Here is an 18,622-nt window from a genome sequence, read left to right as displayed (position 1 = left end):
TTTTTGGTTAAAGAAATGTCAGTTAAATTTTTCTCTTTTCTTTGACCGAAAAATCAAAGTGAAATTTTTCTTTTTTTTGTTTTTGACCGAAAAATCAAAGTCAAATTTTAACTCTTTTTTTTTGTTGACCGAAAATATTAAAGTCAAATACAATTTTTTTTTTACCAGAAAAATTAAATTCAAATTTAAACTTTTTTTCACCGAAAAAATTCAAGACAAGTTTTAACTTTTTTGACCGAGATATTGAAAGTAAAATTTTAACTTCTTTTTGGTTAAGAAAATATAAGTCAAATTTAATTTTTGTTTTCGACCGGAAAATCAAAGTAAATTTAAAAAAAATTTTTTAACGAAAAAGTTGAAGCTAAATTTTAACTCTTTTTGTGAGTGACTCAAAAAATATTTCTTTCTTTCCTTTTCCCTTGTTTCATACTAACCAGAAATTTGCAGAAGTTACGCCAAAGCAAACTCGAAGAAATTTGCAGAAGTTACGCCAACGCAAACTCGCACGTACAGATAAGAACCACTTAGCAACACTGCTCTACCATATTTTGCGTTTGTGTTTTGGTTTATAAAAACTCATTTCTCTACTACAGTATAGTAAACATTTTTCCAAAGTTCTAAAAATAGTATATAAAAATTTCCAATCTCAAAAAATATTTAAATATGAATGATTATCGCCTCTAAATTCGATTCCCTATTAAAGGAAAATATTTAAAATTTTTATCTTCCTGCTGCGTCCGCGTTGCATATTTTCCAAGTTTTCCAAGTTTCAAAATGTGTCACTAGTGTAAATGTAACTTTATTTAATTAAACTTTATACAAAAAAAAATAAATTCTCATTTCGCTTTCTCCACAATTCTTTTCGTTGCAACTTTGTGTAACTTGCGACCTGGCAAATTGACAAAATTTCTCACTCAACTCTTTCTCGCTTTCGTTTCGTTTCGTAAAAATAATTCACAAATTTATGTAAATGAAAATCTTATCGAAATTGCATCATTTTTACTTAAGTCACCGAGTATTTCAAACCTAAGTCAATTTAAAGTGTTTTTGTTTTTTTTTGCTTTTTTCTTCCTCTTGCATCACTACGAAAGCGGTCATTGCACTAGATTTGCTTTACATTCTGCATCCGTGAGACACCTCCTCAATCCCAACACTCATTGCTAGCGCCATAAAGCAAATTGTTCAATTTCTGTTTTGCCATCACCTCACCGGGCGCCCCATGACCCGGCCGACCCCAGTAGGTGTCGAATGTTTCAAAGTGTTTGCTGCAGAGTTCGCGGTCGATTTGCTGCGCCGCGCACGTTGTCTGTCGCTTTTCAGACATTTGTGTGTTCAAGTCGTGCAGATAACGGATGTCTTGTGATGTGGCAAGTCTGCGGTATGCGTGCGTACGGTGAATTGGCCAAAGTAGACACACACCACGAAGATCGAATGCATTGGAAACGTCGAAATCGATGGCATTCATTTAAATTGGAAATCGCCATAGAAGGGATGTTTTAGCGTTGGTAGTGGTGTGGTGTGGAGTTGGTGTTGTGGCAGGATGCGAGTACAGAGAAGACGGGATATATTGGTTTGCATCAGTGTTTTTGCTGTGACTAAATTTAGATGTTTGCTTTGTTTTGGCGTATAAATTTTGCTTGAAATTTCTGTATTGCTTTACATTTCTAATTTTGTTTGCTATTTTTTTTTTATTTGATATTTAATTATTTCTAAGATTATTAATTGTTGCTATATTATTTTAAATTTTCACATTGATTACAATTGAAATCTTTCTGTTTTTTTTTTTGTTTTGTTTTTTGCAAAATTACGGAAAATGAACAAATAAAGAACAAATCAATAAGCGACGCTAGTTTTTATATTTTTTAAGTTTATGTTGAAAGTTTTGTGAGTGCATTTTAATTGCATTGCAATCTGAGCTACAGGATTTATATGTAAATGATTACTTGATGGAATGATATGAATTAACAAATATTTTTATATTTTTATTTTTTAAAGCAAAGCATTTTGGCGCATAGATGTAAAGCTATTAAAGCATTCTTTCACTTAGCATTTTTTCGTAATTTTTTTTAGAAAAAAAACGGTTTTCTGTGTTAAGCTAAACTAGGCTTAAAGAACTCTCATGTACACCTAGTATCTCATACTTTGTTCGAAATAATAAACGGACGTATTTTTCGGACCTCCCGCATTAACTAAGTTTTATTGGTAATATACCTAATCGTTCGTGCGACAGTGACTCGATTTAGCTTATCGTTTTACTTGGACACTTTTTTTATCCACAATGCCAGGCATATGCGGTCAATAGGTTGACCGTGGGCAGCCAAACAAAAAAAATCAATGTGTTAAGTGCAGCGAATTTTATCATCTTACTTGTGAAAATTTATTGCCTGCTGACATTGAGTACCTGCTGAAAATAAATAAGCAGTATTGTTGTAAACAATGCACAAAAGCGCGCCGTAATTCGATCCTACTGTCGCCTCGCTCAGTTTCTCCGCCAATAGATGCAGACAACACTAATGAAAATTTTTCTGGGGCCGCCAATATCTCATCGCTTCCAGCTACTTCGATACCCGTGAGACCGAACCCATCAGCGGAGTGCAGCAAGCAAGAAATCAGCCTGCAAGCTGTTTTCGACGAAATTAATTCTCTTAGATATGCTCAGGAGAAAATGATAGTTGTAATTGGCTCTTTGCAAACCGGCAAGAGAAATCTTATTAAAAAGGTAGAAGAACTACAGTTTGAGGTAAAAGCCGTTCGTCACAAACTTTGCGGTCTCGATGTCGCTGCTACTATTCCCGCTTTGGCTAATGATATAAAAGCCCTTCACAACAATTTACATGTACTGCACGACAATAAATCCGCAACAACAAAAAACAAGGATCGAGTACTTGTTTCTAACTCAACACCGTCATCTTTCTCTTCTGCTCCATCTACCTCTTACGCTGCCGCTGTTGCAGCCGTTGCCGACTCTCCAGTCAATATCGTACGAAATGCTAAGGTTTGCAATAAGCTCTCTCTCGCTGCTCCACCTAATTCGAAACTATCTAATACAGTAGAAACACAAAAACATAATACGCACTCTCCAGCGCTGCTTACGTCGTTGGTATCACAAAGCAATCAAGCAGTGCCGTCGGATAACCTTGTGAGATCAAACCTCGAATATTGCAGCATTATTTGGGATCCATTCTATTTATATGGGTTCATCTTTAAGAATAGAGAAGGTTCAAAAACGTTTCACTTGATTTGCTATTCATTCACTTCGTTGGCCTTTCAGTTTGCCTGCATATAAAAGTAGATGTCTTTTGTTAGCATTGCCAACTTTAGAAATGCGGAGAAAACTTTCATCGGTAATGTTTATAAGGGACATAGTTACGAATCATATCAAATATCACTTCTTGCTGGAGCTAATACTTTTGAATTGTCCCACTCGTAACCTAAGACTCAGCAATATGTTCCATTTACCTTATCACAAGACCAATTTTAGTCGAAATGAACCGCTTGCACGTTGTATAAGACAGTCTAACCAATTATGCAAACATTTGGATATATTCTCTAACTCACGAGAGACTTTCAAATCAAAACTTAATCTGGAGATACACTTTTTGAATTGTGACTAATGTATCTCACAGTATTGTTTACCATATATTATATTTAAGCTTTAGTATTAGTAATCTGTTTGAGTTATACTTTAATTGATGAAATGAATAAAATTGAAAATTGAATATAGATAACCTATACACTTTAGGTATCAACAACCTTTGACGCTTTGTCAAAAGCTCAGGATGGTTCAATATGGAGACGGAAATGTAGCCCAGCCCCCGCGGCTCACAACGGACCCATTTCGTGGTCTAAATGGCACCATTGTCTCTATGGGCGTTGCGGCTGCCAAACCTAACCTAACCCTACAAAGATTTTCTTAGAGAATATAATCAGAAAGCTCAGACAGATGCTTGGAAAGATTTCTGTAGCTCCATTGAATTAACCAAAAATAGGGACAGATTATATATGTATATATATTGGGTGTTTGGCGAAGCTCCTCCTCTTATTTATGGCGTACGTCTTGTTGTTCCGCAAATAGAGGACAGTTTTAAGTCGACCCCGAACGACAGATATTTTTTATGAGGAACTTTTTCATGGCAGAAATTCATTCGGGCGATTGGCATTGCCTGCCGAGGGGCGACCGCTATTAGAAAAAACTTTTTATACATTTTGGTGTTTCACGAAGATTCGAATGGTAGTCACGCATCAGCTCATGCGGCTACGTTTGCCGCCGATACGGCTAGATTAGGCAAGCTTTTATCCAAGAAACACCCCTATCCTTCTTGCTTGAGGAGAGACAACAGGGAATGGACAAACGGCCGATACATTAGACTATCTCATGGTAACGCAAAATATATTGAGAACAATATTAACAGTATTGAAACGTCCAACCTGTCCGCCAGTATAATCAATTACATTGTATCCCCTGATAGAATTCTATAGGCACTGAAAAGCTTCGAAGCATACAAAACAGCCGGCCCAGATAGGTCATGTCATGCTGTGGAATACTCGAGACACGACGATTTCATGACTCAAGGTCTTTCGTCAAAAAATCTTATGCTAGGGCATATTCCGAAAGGTTGGAGAAAGTTTGAAGTGATTTTTATCCCCAAATTGTCAAAACACATCCCAATTTTTGAGCGACTTCAAACGCGTCTCTTATTATACTAAAACAGAAGGAACTATAAAGCTGCACAACTTGAAGTTTTCTAAAGATTCTGAAAAATTTTCATGGTCATTATTTTCAGTTTGCTAATTTTTCGTGAATTTCATGCAAAGTTTCGAACTTTGAGTTAGCTGGTCTTTATGGTGAAATGCATTAAAAATTTATGAAAACAAAAACAAAACAAAAACAAAAATAAAGTGCAATTAACTTCCAGAGAAAAATTATTTCGTGAACTAAGTTATTATACCCAAATTCAAATATGAAATGGTCGAGCCAAGGAGTACCAGGAGATTTGTTGGCTCCTAAAACACTCAGGCTAAAAACCCATTGTATTTAAAGCTCTGGAAAGGGGGTAGATAGTCAAGGAGGGAAGGAGAAAAGTATCAAAGAAAGAGGTAGGAAAGAATAGAGACAGATATATAGATAGTTAGTCCTTTGAGAATTTTTCAGGTTCTTTGGCAAATCTGTAAATATCCTCCAGTTTTAGAGAACGACATTGGAACCCAAAACTCGTAGCCGTGCTGTAGCAAAGGCAGGATACTCACAGAGAAAGTGCTCAGTGCTATCCGCCTCATCCAAGCACGACAGGCGCACTAGGTTCTCAATGATTCCAATGGTGGTCATATGCTGACCCCATGGGTTGTATCCTGCAATGATACCGACCATCAACCGAACGTCTTTCTTTCCAAGTTTCGTTTTTATATAACTTTTATGTTTCTGTTTTTTTATTTAAAGTTCTCATGCTCTTAAAAAACAAAAAACAAAAAAACGCATGGAGTAGTCTTTCTACAACGAGTTGAAAAAGGTTATAAGGAGTGTATCGGCCTTAAGAATTATCCGTCCGCTTACACATGCCAAACCTAATCGGTTTCCGAATTTTAAATGTCAGTCTGAGTTAAATTTCCTATACGTTCGAAGCCACAAAATAAAGCACTTTTATGACACTACTGTTTCTTTAAGGATGCACGCCTGCACACAAAAGTATGCATACATCTTTGCACCCGTCATAAAAGTTATACATGACGAACTTACGTTGTGAGAGGGATTAGTAGATCAGGTGGAATGCTTTAAAAATTTCTAACTTTCATGTGATCCAGTCGGTGTCATATCTTTTAAAAACCGAGTTGCTCAGTGCAAAGAGGTCTTCTAACGGTACACCTAAGAAACCGGCTGTTTCGAAAGGGTAGGGCCAGAGAAATAGAAGTCTTAGAGAATGTGCGTGAATGAGCATGTGATGAGGTGGTTTGTGTCATGCCGGGCATGTGCTGCATATAATTGGGTCAATTCTAGATAAGTTGTAGTTTGACCTGCTACAATATCCACAATGTATTTGTGCCAGATAACTTGGGTCTCACGAGGCAGCTCTTCCTCTGCGATGGGTCGGGGTGGGACTACGATATTCGGAAGGCGAAAGTTCATGAAGTTGGTTACAAACTCTATATTATGAGGTAAGGGGTCTGATCGTTGTAGATAGCTTTTTTTCAATTAGAAGTTGCGTTGTCCCGATAATTCCAGCATTTGTTGGTCCTATCTCTATATAAGTAACATTTCTAGTTCTGCACTTGTTCTACACATACATGTAAACGTAAATTGATTTAATCTGTAGAGGCATTATTAGAAAAAGTTTACCACGCCAAAAGTTTTAAACGCCATTTGCACTTATACATGATTGAGATGATCACATATACGAGACAATCACCAAGTCCTAGCATCTAAAGCCCTCATCAAAGCTATTGCTTTTGTATCAATAGCAAAAGGAAGGAAAATTACGTCTACAACCTCCTCGCCTCCTGAAGCTTAGCGAATATGCAAAGTGAATTTCTTTAAGCAACATGAAGTGCTGCTGCCACTATTCTCATTGCTGTTGTTGTTATTGCTATTGCTGCTGATGGCATTGCTAAAATTACAAATTTTGTTAGCGATGATGCGTTTGTTCTTACATTTGCTAATGCTGTTGCTATTGTTGTTGTTCATATTGTTGTTGATATTGATGTTATTGCTATTTCTATTGCTATTGTTGCAGTGCAATTGTTGTAAATGCTGCAGATATTTGCTACGATTAATCAGGTTGCATGCGTACCTATCTTTGGAGGCAGTGCGCTTTGTCACATCCGTGCTGGACAGGCTTACTGGGCGGGCATTGGCGCGTCGACGTGCCAACAATGGCACCAGTTCAACACCGTCACCACCCGCATTGGCACTGGTCTCGGTATTGTTCGAAATGTTATTGTCCATGGTGGGCGGCCCACAGTGACGGACGAATCGGGGGCAGTATTTTTTCTTTAAGTCGGCAGCTGTTGTTGTGTTGCTTTGGCCTTTGTTGGGTAAGCTTTGATGTGGTTTCTTTTGTGTTGACAAAGGAACGATGCCACCGCCAACACCACCGCCGCATCCCTTATTGGTAACCATGCCCGGACAGCTGCAAATGCAGAGCTCACAGCAGCGTTGGACTTTCTTATTGGTACGCACTTTGCGGAATGTTGGCTTCTCGGCTGGTGTGACGGGATTGTCCTGGTCGAGATCTTTGAGCATCTCCTTGTTGGTCCAACCCTGAAAAGCAGTAAAAGATTGTGAGAAATCAAAATAAGATATACTTCAAAATTTACTGGTATAAATCAATTTAATTTTCAAGTGGCTTCGATGACTCAGAAATATAGCTAAGATTTCCCGTGTAAGGCACTTGTCGCCTCAAGTTTTGAGAGATCTTAGCCATTTCGAAGACAGATTAGATTGGATTACATAGTTATAATATTGCTCCGATAGTAAATGGAAGCAAAACACATTCCATCCAAAAAAGGAGAATAAGAATAAGAAGAATTTTATTATAGATAATAAATGAAGACTTCAAATAACAAAGAGCTGGAATGATAAAGTCTCGTAAGCTGTTAGCTCCTCATGCGTACGAAAAAAGGATGACCCAAAGTGCTTGAGTATTAGTCTCACGAAAGCACGAAAGTATAGTTGAGATATATGTGGTAAGATGATTTCATATCAAAATCCCCCATAAATGTAGTAAATTTAGAAGTAGTGACCTCTAGCGAGAGGTGCCTCCAAGTCCACCGAGGCCAGAAAAAATGTGCCTCCTATCATGCCAATTCTAGGTCACAACTGTTGCCGATGCCCACCCGGGGGGAGTAAACCACGGGTCTTCAAATGACTTCTCACACTCCCTTTGTACGGAAATTCTGCTTCAAACGGTGTCCTGCCTAATCAGCTCTTCAGCCATATACTGGTGTAGCTTTATGCAGTATTCCTGTGGCCTGGTGTCCATAGAGGAATGCAGAAAGATATAAAATAGAAAGGTCCTTCAGCACTGAGTAGTCTTCGAGTTCCTTCGTACCTACTTCGGATTATCCGGAGCTATTTCCATAACAGAATTCTTGAATACGACACCGATGACGGATCTCGAAAATACACAGTGACGGGTGATGTCCCGCAAGGCTCGGTTCTTGGTTCTACTTTAAGGAATGCAAAATACGACAGCATCATCGAAAGGAAGCTGCCCATGAATGCGGCACTAGTGGGAATCGCAGACGATGTTGTGCCGATGTTGTGTCGGTTGTAACGGAGAGACATGTCATTGATGTGGAACTCACCCGCAACGATGCGATCCCGATGATTGAACGCTGATTGTGCAATAGCAAATGCATAGAAGCAGTTTTGTTGAGCAAAAGGAAAGAGAGGGAGAGTTTGACAGTATATGTCGGAAGCCTGACACCCAATCTAAGCCGCTATTATTGACACGCACATGACCTTCACAGAGCACGAAAGGCGCTCTGGTAACAAATGCTCTAACACGGTTGCTGCCTAATATTTGGGGAGCCCAAAGTACAAGAAGGAGGTTTCTATCTACTGTATCTACTGTGAGCGACTCCATCCTGTTATATGACGCCCACATTTGGTCTCAAACGCGAGAAACACACCTGCAAGGGACCTAGCAGGTTTATAGGGCGACAAACCTACGCTTACCGGACAGTATCGGGAGTAAAACTTGTGTGATTGTGGGAAAAATACCACCAGATATCCGAGCATATGAACTTAAGTGTCTCTTTCCGAGGCAAGGTGCAAAACCAGCAAGTGATCAAAAGTGGGAACAGCGCATTGCGTCACTTAATAGCCACTGGGCACGCGAGCTCATTACTTTCTCTCTCAGATGCTGAACGGACACGGTTGCTCTAGCATTATCTGCATAGGTTTGGTCTCACCACACTGTCCTACCTGCCCAGAGGATTTTGAAGACGCGCAACGGGTACTCTTCTACTGTCCAAGGTTCGCAAGAGAACGTGAAGAGTTAGCCACCATCTTTGGAAGACAGCCAAGTGAAACAAATTTAACTGGCAGTATGTGGAATTCAAAACATCGCTGGAATGCTACAAGCAAGGTTTCCAAGCAAGTGTTGCGTTCGCTACTTAAGAAGGAAAAAGAAAGGCGAGCTTTTTAGCAGCGGTATCTAAAGCCAAATAATATCGACGCACTGAGCCGTGTCTGATCAGAATCGAGTTTATCGACATATGCTGATACACTGTTCCAGAGGAGGTCAACTCAGATGTACCGACGACAAGTGCAGACCTTTAAATTAACAACTCACGATTATATCATACGCAGACAAGAAGGTAATTCACACGATGTTATCCCTTGTTTCGAAGGTCCATTTTCTTTATAACGAAAGTGATAAAAGGTGGAGAGCCTTGAAGCTGGTTTCTTTTTCGTTGATAGATACAATCACGGCTCCACCCTCGATGTTCTGCGGTAACGAGAAGATCAGCCGTCAGACGAAGAGGGAAGATTTGTTCTAGTGTTTAATGTTTAATATTTCTGACATTTTTATTCTCCCCTTCCCCAGATTATGTCCAAATGCCAAGTGTGGCATGTGGAAAGAAGAAAATTAAATGTCCTCCAGAACAATATATATATATGTAATTGGCGCGTACACCCTTTTTGGGTGTTTGGCCGAGCTCCTCCTCGTATTTGTGGAGTGCGTCTTGATGTTGTACCACAAATGGAGGGGCCTACAGTTTTAAGCCGACTCCGAACGGCAGATATTTTTATGAGGAGATTTTTCATGGCAGAAATACACTCGGAGGTTTGCCATTGCCTGCCGAGGGGCGACCGCTATTAGAAAAAATGTTTTTATTAATTTTGGTTTCACCGAGATTCGAACCAATGTTCTCTCCGTGAATTCCGAATGGTAATCACGCACTAACCCATTCGGCTACGGCGACCGCCTCCAGAACAATGGTGTAGCTATTATGCTGACGGAGGTAATGATCCCCCAAAGAGTTTGAGGATTAACTCATACGAGGTGTGTTCAAAAAGTATCGCGAATTTTGTGTTTTTTTCAAAAATTAAATATTTATTCATTAATATCTATTTGGTCCCCTTCTAAGTAATCCCCATGAGATATAATGCACTTGTGCCAACATGTTTTCCAATCTTTGAAACACTTCAAAATGCCATTTTTTTATCATGTTCAGCTCCTTCTTCGAAGCCGTCTTTATCTCGTCAATCGTAGCGTAGCGTTGTCCTTTCATTGGTCTCTTCAGCTTCGGAACCAAGAAAAAGTCACAGGGGGCCAGATCTGGGGAATACGGTGGCTGCGGCATCATTAGTGTTTTGTTTTTGGCCAAACAATGATGTGTGAGCAAGGGCGTTATCGTGATGCAAGAGCCAATTTTTGTTCTTCCACAAATCCGGACGTTTCTGGCGGATTGCTTGGCGCAAATTGCGCACAACTTGCAGGTAATATTCCTTATTGACCGTCTTATCCTGTGGCTGGAACTCATGATGCACAACACCCTGCAATCGAAGAAAACGGTGAGCAAAACTTTTACATTCCACCGAACTGGTCGCGTTTTTTTCGATCTTGGCCCGCGCAGCAGCTTCCATTGAGATGATTGGGCTTTGGTTTCCACATCATAACCAGAAACCCACGATTCGTTACCAGTTATGACCCTCTGGAGCAAATTTGGGTCGTCGCGGACAGAGTCCAACATCTCATTAGCAATGTTTATGCGATGCTGCTTTTGGTCGAAATTGAACAGTTTTGGTACGAATTTTACGGCGACCCGTCTCATGCCAAAATCATTGAAAAAAATCAAATGGCACGAGCCAATCGATATATCTAGGTCCTCAGCAACTTCTCTAACGGTGATTCGACGATTGGTCAATACCATTTTCTGCACTTCATGAATTTTTTCGTATGTTGTTGAAGTGCTCGGGTGTCCGGTGCGCTGTTCGTCGTTCACATCTTCTCGGCCTTTGATCCAAAGTAGCTTCTCCGTATGACACAGTCTACATTCTGAATGCATCCACGCACTTAATTTCGTTTTTCACACAAAATTTGAATTAGGACAGGTTCTTTGATCCATCTTGAATAGGTAAAAATCGAAGACGAGCCGAAACATGTGCAAGCAAAGCAGCTGTCAACAATTAACTGAATATTCAAAATGGCCGAACTCGTCAGCATGAGTGAGAGACATGAGTACCACCATATCGCCACAAAAAAATCGAAACTCAAATATACGTAACCTGCGAAAATTCAAAATTCGCGATACTTTTTGAACACACCTCGTAGGTATAATTACATTGAAAAGATTGGAAGTGCAAGCAAAATACTTTCTGCATTCCAGTTCTAGACTAATTGGAAGAGGGAAGTGAACTTTCGTGAGACATGTGAAGTACGAGGGGTGCCTTTTATATGTCGGGACTAGAGAACAAAAACAAATGTTCATCATCAAAAATCACTTTATTGTTTTTCAAAATATTCTCCATGAAGACCTATACACTTTTGCATGCGTTTGAACCAATTTTCGAAGCACTTTTGCCACTCTGAATCAGGTACCTCCAAAACATGCATTCTGAATGCCGCAACCGCTTCTTCAGGTGTCGAAAAACGTTGACCTCTCAGTTTGTTTTTTACGTACGGGAATAAAAAGAAGTCATTCGGTGCCAAGTCAGGACTATACGGCGGATGACCCATTAATTCGATGTTTTGGGTGCTCAAAAATCCAGTTGTTCGAGCCGATGTGTGAGAGCTCGCATTGTCCAGGTGAAGAGTGATCCGTCTTTGGCGATTGGTTTTCCTAATTTCTTGGAAGACAACTGGCAAACAAATGGTTGTGTACCACTCAGAACTTACTGTTCTGCGTTGTTCTAGTGGTACGGTTGCGACATGTCCAGTTTTTCCGAACAAACAGGCGATCATTTGCTTGGAAGTGCTTCGTGCGCGAACAACTTTTGTTGGATTTGGCTCATCTTGAAACACCCATACAGTCGACTGCTGTTTGCTTTCGGACTCATACGCGTAAATCTATGATTCATCACCTGTCACGATGTCATAGACGTGTTTCGAAGCCCCACGATCGTATTTTTTGAGCATTTCCTTCGACCAATCGACACGAGCCTCTTTTGAGCGATTGACAAATTGTATGGGATCCAACGCGAACAAATTTTTTTGACAGTCAAATGTTTATGCAATATTGAATGTATGCTGGTCCCACTAATGCCTAAGATTGTCTCAATCTCACGAGAGGTCACATGACGGTCTTGCAATATCAGTTCGCGCACAGCATCAATGGTTTTCGGAACAACAACTGATCTTGGATGACCTTCAGGAAATTCGTCTTGGAGTGAACTACGACCACGATTGAGTTCATCATGCCATCGATAAACACTGGTCCTCGATGGAGCTTCATCGCCAAAAAATGAATTAAGTTCATCCATGCAATGTTGCTGAGTTAATCCACGTCGAAAGTTGTAAAAAATAATCGCACGAAAATGTTCACGATTTAATTCCATTTTTGGACCGAGATGAATCTTTTAAGTTACTGTAAACAACACAAATAGCGCTGGTATTTCAAAACGTTCTGAGTACGTAAAAGTCAAAAAGTGTCAAACTTTGCTGCCAGTTGCCAGATTGCAACACCAGGGTTGCCAAATCCCGAAATATAAAAGCATTACCTCGTATATTAGCATTACCTCAAATTCGCCTTTGGTTATTCAAAAAACATTACCTAAAACTTCGAAAAATTATTTTCTATATTCTGAAATTAATTTTTAATGCCAATTGAAAGATGGAGGTGCATCTTCGTGTGCGATGTCTGAGTTTTGACACAAACTACTGCCCGGATATTTCTCTAACATCTGTTGGTAATAAGGTAAACTCACCAGGGACTTCATGAACGTACTACCGACTGCCTTCGGACTGCGCCACGGCTTACCACCTGGACCTGCTCTACCCCAAGGATCCTTGTTTGGCTGAAAAGCAACACACACAAAATGGAACAAGTAATATGAATCATTGTATTGCTTGATTAGTATCTGCAGCTCACCGGCTTTTCCAGCTTGGCAACGAGTTTCTTCTTACGCGGCGATCCCCTCACCACCGGCTCTGCTTGTATGCCTTGCACCAACGGACACTTATCGCTATCGGACACCACAATCTTTTCAAGCAATGGCTTCACCTTAACACCAGCGCCGGCACCCTGCTTGTAGCGCACCTCAATGTCGAGATGTCCTTTATTGCGAAACGACATTGAAGGGTGATCTTTGAGCGTTATATGCAGAGTCTCACCATTTTTCGTGGCGCCAAGGCCAACACCAACGCCACCACTGCTGTCGGTCACTTTGGTGTTGGTGGCACCAACTTTTGCGCCAACGCCAACATCGCCAGCGCTACGCTCGCAAACGGTCAGCACACTGCCCGCAGCTGGATGGCATGCTTCGGTAGTGGTTTGTACTGTATGTGTATGGGTGGTGACGTGAGGTGGTGGTGGTGGCGGCGGCAACGGTGGGATGTGATGATGTAAATGATGATGGTAGCAGGTGGCAGGGTCGTGGCACTTTTTGCGTTGCGAGAAGTAGTCGTTGTAGCGACAGGGTTGCCATGAATTCAGTCGATGCATTGTGCTCTGAAATGAACGAATGGACAAATTGAAGTTGAAGTAAATATTTGGTGTTCAATAAGAAAAAAATTTATTATTTACAATTGTGGGCGTCGAATGCAAGCCAACGGCTGTGATATCCTTGCGTCTGATATCCAAATTAGGCGCACCACCGCCAGGACGACCCCATGGATAATGCTTAACAAAGAGTTCGTAGTACTGCGAGGACAGAAAAGTTGCGAAGCATAAAAGTAAATAGTTTTCGGGTATGCGATAGAAATAATTTAACTAGGTCAGTGATACACACTTTGTTGGCTTTTTTTATACTTTTTTATTATTTTGTTTTGTTTTATTTTATGTTATTGTTTTCTTGTATGTCGCATTGGGGGCTGTTGCCAACATTTACACCCACACTAACACACAAACACACGCACACACAAAACACTATTCAGCTATTTTTGGGCGCAACAAGCAACCTCGCCAGACAGTCCCACACCCCATTACGAGAAATTTATTATGAAAATGTGCGTACCTCGAAAAAACTGCTAGCAGTTAGTTATTGTCTGCTTTCAGGCGCGCCAACTGCCTTTTGCAATGAGCACACGAAACCGTTTAGGTAAGCACAAATATATATTTAGCGCAGCTGTGCAGTTGCCTGTACAGCAACACGATTTCCCCTGCCTCGCCTCCTCGCGCTATTTTCCATTTCTGCAGCACTGCTTTTTACTTTGTTTTGTTTATATTTTGCCAAAAATTAGCATCGTTTTTAGGTTGTTGTTATAGTTGCAACTAAATAACAGCAAAGACTAGAACAACAACGACAACATAAATCCATTCTATTTGCCTATCTCTACACAAAAAAACCTATGCCCGTTACACAGTCTGCAAATGGCTTGACTTTTGCACGTCACTCCGCAACTTCATTACCAGCAGGGCTTATGGGAAGAAGAAGAAGCAGGCAAATTGTAGTCATGCGATATTTGCAAAAGTTCGTTGCTCGCCTTTCTGGCTGCTGGCTTCTGGCTTCTGACGATTTTCATATTTGGGTAATTTTGTACGTTTGCCCGTCGCTATTTATGCTAAACTACTCCAATCAGCATTTGCAAGACACGCGAGTGAAGTCAAATCGTGAATTGTCAATCGCGACTTGGCAGCGACTGACTTCCTGGTTTTATTCATTGCAAATTGCATGGCAATATTTATTCATAGAGTATGCTCGAGCATTTCAAATCTTTTGCCCCACGGTGGCTTCCATTTAGTTTTGTTTTTTTTTTATTTTTTTTTGTTTTTTGTAATAATTCTCATTTCAATGCGGATTTGTAATCGAAGCAGGTCGTTAACCTCATTTGCTAAAATGATTTTTATTAAATGTTAATAATGAATCCATTATTTGTCTTATTTGCAATAACGGCATGGATAAATTTAGAATAAATTTGCATGACAAAAATCGCAGACTATTTCTCATTTGCATACCAGAGCGATGTTTGAATATTTTATTTTTTTATTATTTTTTTTAATTAAAAAACTCCCGCAAAAAGTCTACATAAACTCAGAGATCGCAGATTACAAGGGTTGGCCATCCAAAGCAAAATTCCGAGAGTAACTTTCAACTGTATGTGTTTCGATGCATACAATTTTGTATATAGGATGTTAAATTAGGACCAGGAAAGCCGAGCTTTGCCTGGCAGCTTTCGAATTTTTCTTTAGAATGCGAAGTCGGGAGGTGGGTGAAGCTGGATCTCATTCAAAATAAAAAAGGAGCCCACATTATTTTTTCCCTCTCCCTCTTTAACTACAGGCAGACATTCAGACAGTAGACGCTGGTTAGTTCATAGACAGCCTGAGCTCTTTTGCGTACGATCTAGACCTCGGCTTGGACAGTTATGCTCTAATACGCGGGTTTTGCGACTGTAAAAGTTCGATGTTAGTACAAAATTCGAATCGCCTCTATTTCACTTGATTGAGATTCCTGCATAAAATTGATATGCAATGGGTGTTAAATGGTAACCCTAGCTTTTCCGTGTGCGTTCCGACCGTCCAGTGGCTGGTAAACACAGTTCAGAGAAATACGGTGTTAACTGCCCGAAAATGCTACCATGTCCCTTGTCTAAACACATTTTAAAATTTTTTAAATGTAATACATATTTTTTATTTTTACTAGATTTAATAACTTTAATATTTGCTATTTAGTAGTTCATCTTTCATTAAAAAATAAAAAATTATGGAAATTATTAAAATCATGCCCATGTCTTTCAAGTTTTGGAAATGGTTTTTTGGCCATCATCTTCATGCAACAATGCTTGCTATTCGGAGTCCTCAAACTTTTTCGGTGGCCGGCCACGGTCCTCGTTCTCCACGCCAAAGTCACCACTTCGGAATTTTTCAAACGACCTGAAGCACTGTGCTCTGCTTAGGACATGTCCACCATAAGCTTTTATAAGCATTTGACGAGCTTCAGAAGCGTTTTTCTTCAATTGATAACAAAGTCCGGAAATCGTAGTTTGAAGGCACGAAATTCGATATTTTTAAGAGCGACAAAAATGCATTGTTGTATGAAACGTAACAAAAAATGAACCGAATATTGTTGACAGATGACAGACGAAAAAAACAAGACATTTGGGAAGATTTAAAAATACTCCTAGCGACATGTATGAACTAATAGCTGAAAGTCTCGTTTCATAGGAATCTACCTACCTATACTTCAACGACTCCAGAACAAAATCCTTTAAGATATTCTCCACTCACCTTGGTTCGTTCGCAATAAAGATATTCATCGTGACCTCAAGATTCCTACAGTGGCCACTCCCTCAGGCTTCAAAGGCACAGGAATGAGGAAACTAACCAACTCCTCAACACCTCAGGCCTAACCCGACTATTCCATCGAATCAAAGCGAATGATCTGGCATGATGGCGGTTAACTTAGGGACGGACTATGAAAATCTCTTCCCAAGATTCTCTTTATGTTACTAAAATTGTACTGCTCGTTAGTTTATTTGTAACTAGTTGCAGTGTCGACAAACGGTGCTATGTATTTTATATTGTATCTATGTTTGTAGGTCGGTAGGTAGGTAAGATGGCAAGAGTACCCCAGGTACACTTCAAGTAGCACTTACGTGCCGTTTTGATACCATAATGTGGACCACTACCTGAGCAAAGATTTAGGGAAGAGAAAAACCCGTCTACAGCCATCCAGTGCTGTTGATGTAGTGGAGGAGAGAAAAGGGATCTAGGCTGGAAAATTTTTTCAAGTCATCCCCAAAGGGCACGCTAAGGAATCTCAAACGCCTAGCCGCCAGAGCCGGACATTTGCAGAGAAAGTGTTCCACAGTCTCTTTCTCTGCAGGATCCCCACAGCTTCTGCAATAGGGGTTGTACGCAATTCGAAGATACTTGACTTCCGATGAAAGAGTAAGACTCTGGTTGTTAAGTCTTGGAAGCTTAAAAGGTGGAGGCTTCTATTTTCTGGTGAATAGTATCAACTCCGTTTTGTCAGAGTTGACTCTGAGACCGCAACTGGCAGCCCAACTACTGCGTGTAGCCAGAGCACCTTTCAAAATTTCAGCCATTACTGACGGGAAGGGACCTGAGACCATTAGGATCTATGTTTGTATTAACAAAAAAAAAATTGAGAGAAGTTATAGCCATAGTTCCAAACGAGGGAAGGTTTTCTTCAGACATACCATTGCTGAGACGGCAGCTTTGATGATGCATTAGGTATTTTCCACTCCCTTACCCGTAAAAAACAAAACCAGCCATACTAAAACCGATAGGTTGCTTGAAATTGTGTGAAAATTGTGCACTGTTGTGCAGACAATCATATAACCCTTGAAAGAGATGACCAATTGGTTAGAATGTCCATCACGTTTTAGGCTCATGTACCCAATTTTTTCATCTTCCAGCATTTAACCAAAGCCTATACGCAGGCGGCTTAAATGACCAACGCTTTTTTTTTTTTGCAGGATTTCTATTGCATTAGTACCATTTTTCTTTCTACGTCTATACAGAACTATGTTTTATTACTGTATGAAAAGGTCTTAGTACCAGCTATTTTTAGCGAATGTGAAATATGGCGCAATCCATTAAAAATAGAGCACTTTAAATTACCTGAAAGAGTTAACAAACGATAGGATAAAGACAAAAATTCTGATTATGAATAACGACAAGCAAACGGAAAGCAGTTCCCTGACCACAACTTCAATGCTCCGAACCTCACCAGACGGATTACTATAATTACTAGGAAAATTTTTTTATAAAACAAATTTAAAAATTAAATACTAAGCACTAACAGTTAAGGTTTCTGTCCAAAATTTCCTGCTAATTCCTCAATCGCGTACTTTCCTTTCGACAATCGAAGATATTCTTGTTAAGCATATTTTTTTGCTATTGTTCCATAATTTGATAAAGGATCCCTGTGAGCACATAACTCCCATGGATTAAAATAAACCCCAAAACCAAAATTCCTACGTTAAGACCGAATGTTTTTTGTTTTTCTGACCAGAAGTGCAAATAGGTATTCGAGGTGAATTCTAACTAGATTCTTACTCTTATTTCTATTCCTATTTGCCATAATTTCAACCAAGTCACAACTCAATATTAGCGATTTAAAACAAAAAAAATAGCTATTCATGAGCGGAAAATCATCCAGCACCAGCCAAACTTTTCTAAATAAAAGCGACATTTTTTATGTATGCAAATTTAGTTGAATAGTCGCCTACTTACCTCAGCCTTATCCTTCTCCTTGCGCGCCACTTCCTCTGCCTTGCGTCGTCGCCACATACGCATACTCTCTTCCGCGTTCTTGCGTTCCACCAGCCGCTTTTTCTCATCGCACCACATCAACGGATGTTCGTAATGATCGCGGCAGAATTCATCGCTGGTAGTCATTTCGTGCCAGTAATACGCGCACTTTTCAATTCACACACACACGCACACACTCCCTCACACTCGCTCGCACACTCACGCACGCTGCTATTGTAACACTTGAACGCTTGAATCTACGACACTTCTCCACTAAAGGATTATTGCACATTAAATGCAG

At 40.0% G+C, this 18,622-nt stretch overlaps 2 protein-coding genes across 2 annotated transcripts; both read right to left on the bottom strand.

The window, feature by feature from the left end:
* Positions 1-1,030: 1,030 nt before the first annotated feature.
* On the bottom strand, positions 1,031-1,721 carry LOC128860635 (uncharacterized). Its single transcript, XM_054098276.1, has one exon. It carries the CDS (start codon positions 1,463-1,465, stop codon positions 1,142-1,144), a length of 324 nt encoding a protein of 107 aa, XP_053954251.1. The 5' UTR covers positions 1,466-1,721; the 3' UTR covers positions 1,031-1,141.
* Positions 1,722-6,499: 4,778 nt separating this feature from the next.
* LOC128860627 (uncharacterized) lies at positions 6,500-18,468 on the bottom strand. The gene is made up of 5 exons (XM_054098267.1): positions 18,304-18,468; positions 13,687-13,803; positions 13,033-13,611; positions 12,869-12,958; positions 6,500-7,252 (listed from the first exon to the last, which is right to left on the bottom strand). The coding sequence occupies exons 1-5, from the start codon at positions 18,466-18,468 to the stop codon at positions 6,500-6,502; spliced, it is 1,704 nt and encodes a 567-aa protein (XP_053954242.1).
* Between the last annotated feature and the right edge of the window lie 154 nt (positions 18,469-18,622).

This window comes from Anastrepha ludens, chromosome 2, assembly GCF_028408465.1.
Source record: "Anastrepha ludens isolate Willacy chromosome 2, idAnaLude1.1, whole genome shotgun sequence".
Classification (NCBI taxonomy): Eukaryota; Metazoa; Arthropoda; class Insecta; order Diptera; family Tephritidae; genus Anastrepha; species Anastrepha ludens.
The sequence above is the reverse complement of the archived record's forward strand: the minus strand, read 5'-3'. Positions and strand labels throughout refer to the sequence as shown.

What these genes read in the sequence shown, in the direction of transcription:
- LOC128860627 (XM_054098267.1), bottom strand. Translation starts at nt 18,468, where the DNA reads ATGACTACCAGCGATGAATTCTGCCGCGATCATTACGAACATCCGTTG. An exon ending in AGGAGAAGGATAAGGCTGAG is followed by an intron (nt 13,804 to 18,303) that starts GTAAGTAGGCGA and finishes CTGTCCTCGCAG; the next exon opens with TACTACGAACTCTTTGTTAA. An exon ending in GTACGTTCATGAAGTCCCTG is followed by an intron (nt 7,253 to 12,868) that starts GTGAGTTTACCT and finishes ACTGCTTTTCAG; the next exon opens with GGTTGGACCAACAAGGAGAT.
- LOC128860635 (XM_054098276.1), bottom strand. Translation starts at nt 1,465, where the DNA reads ATGAATGCCATCGATTTCGACGTTTCCAATGCATTCGATCTTCGTGGT.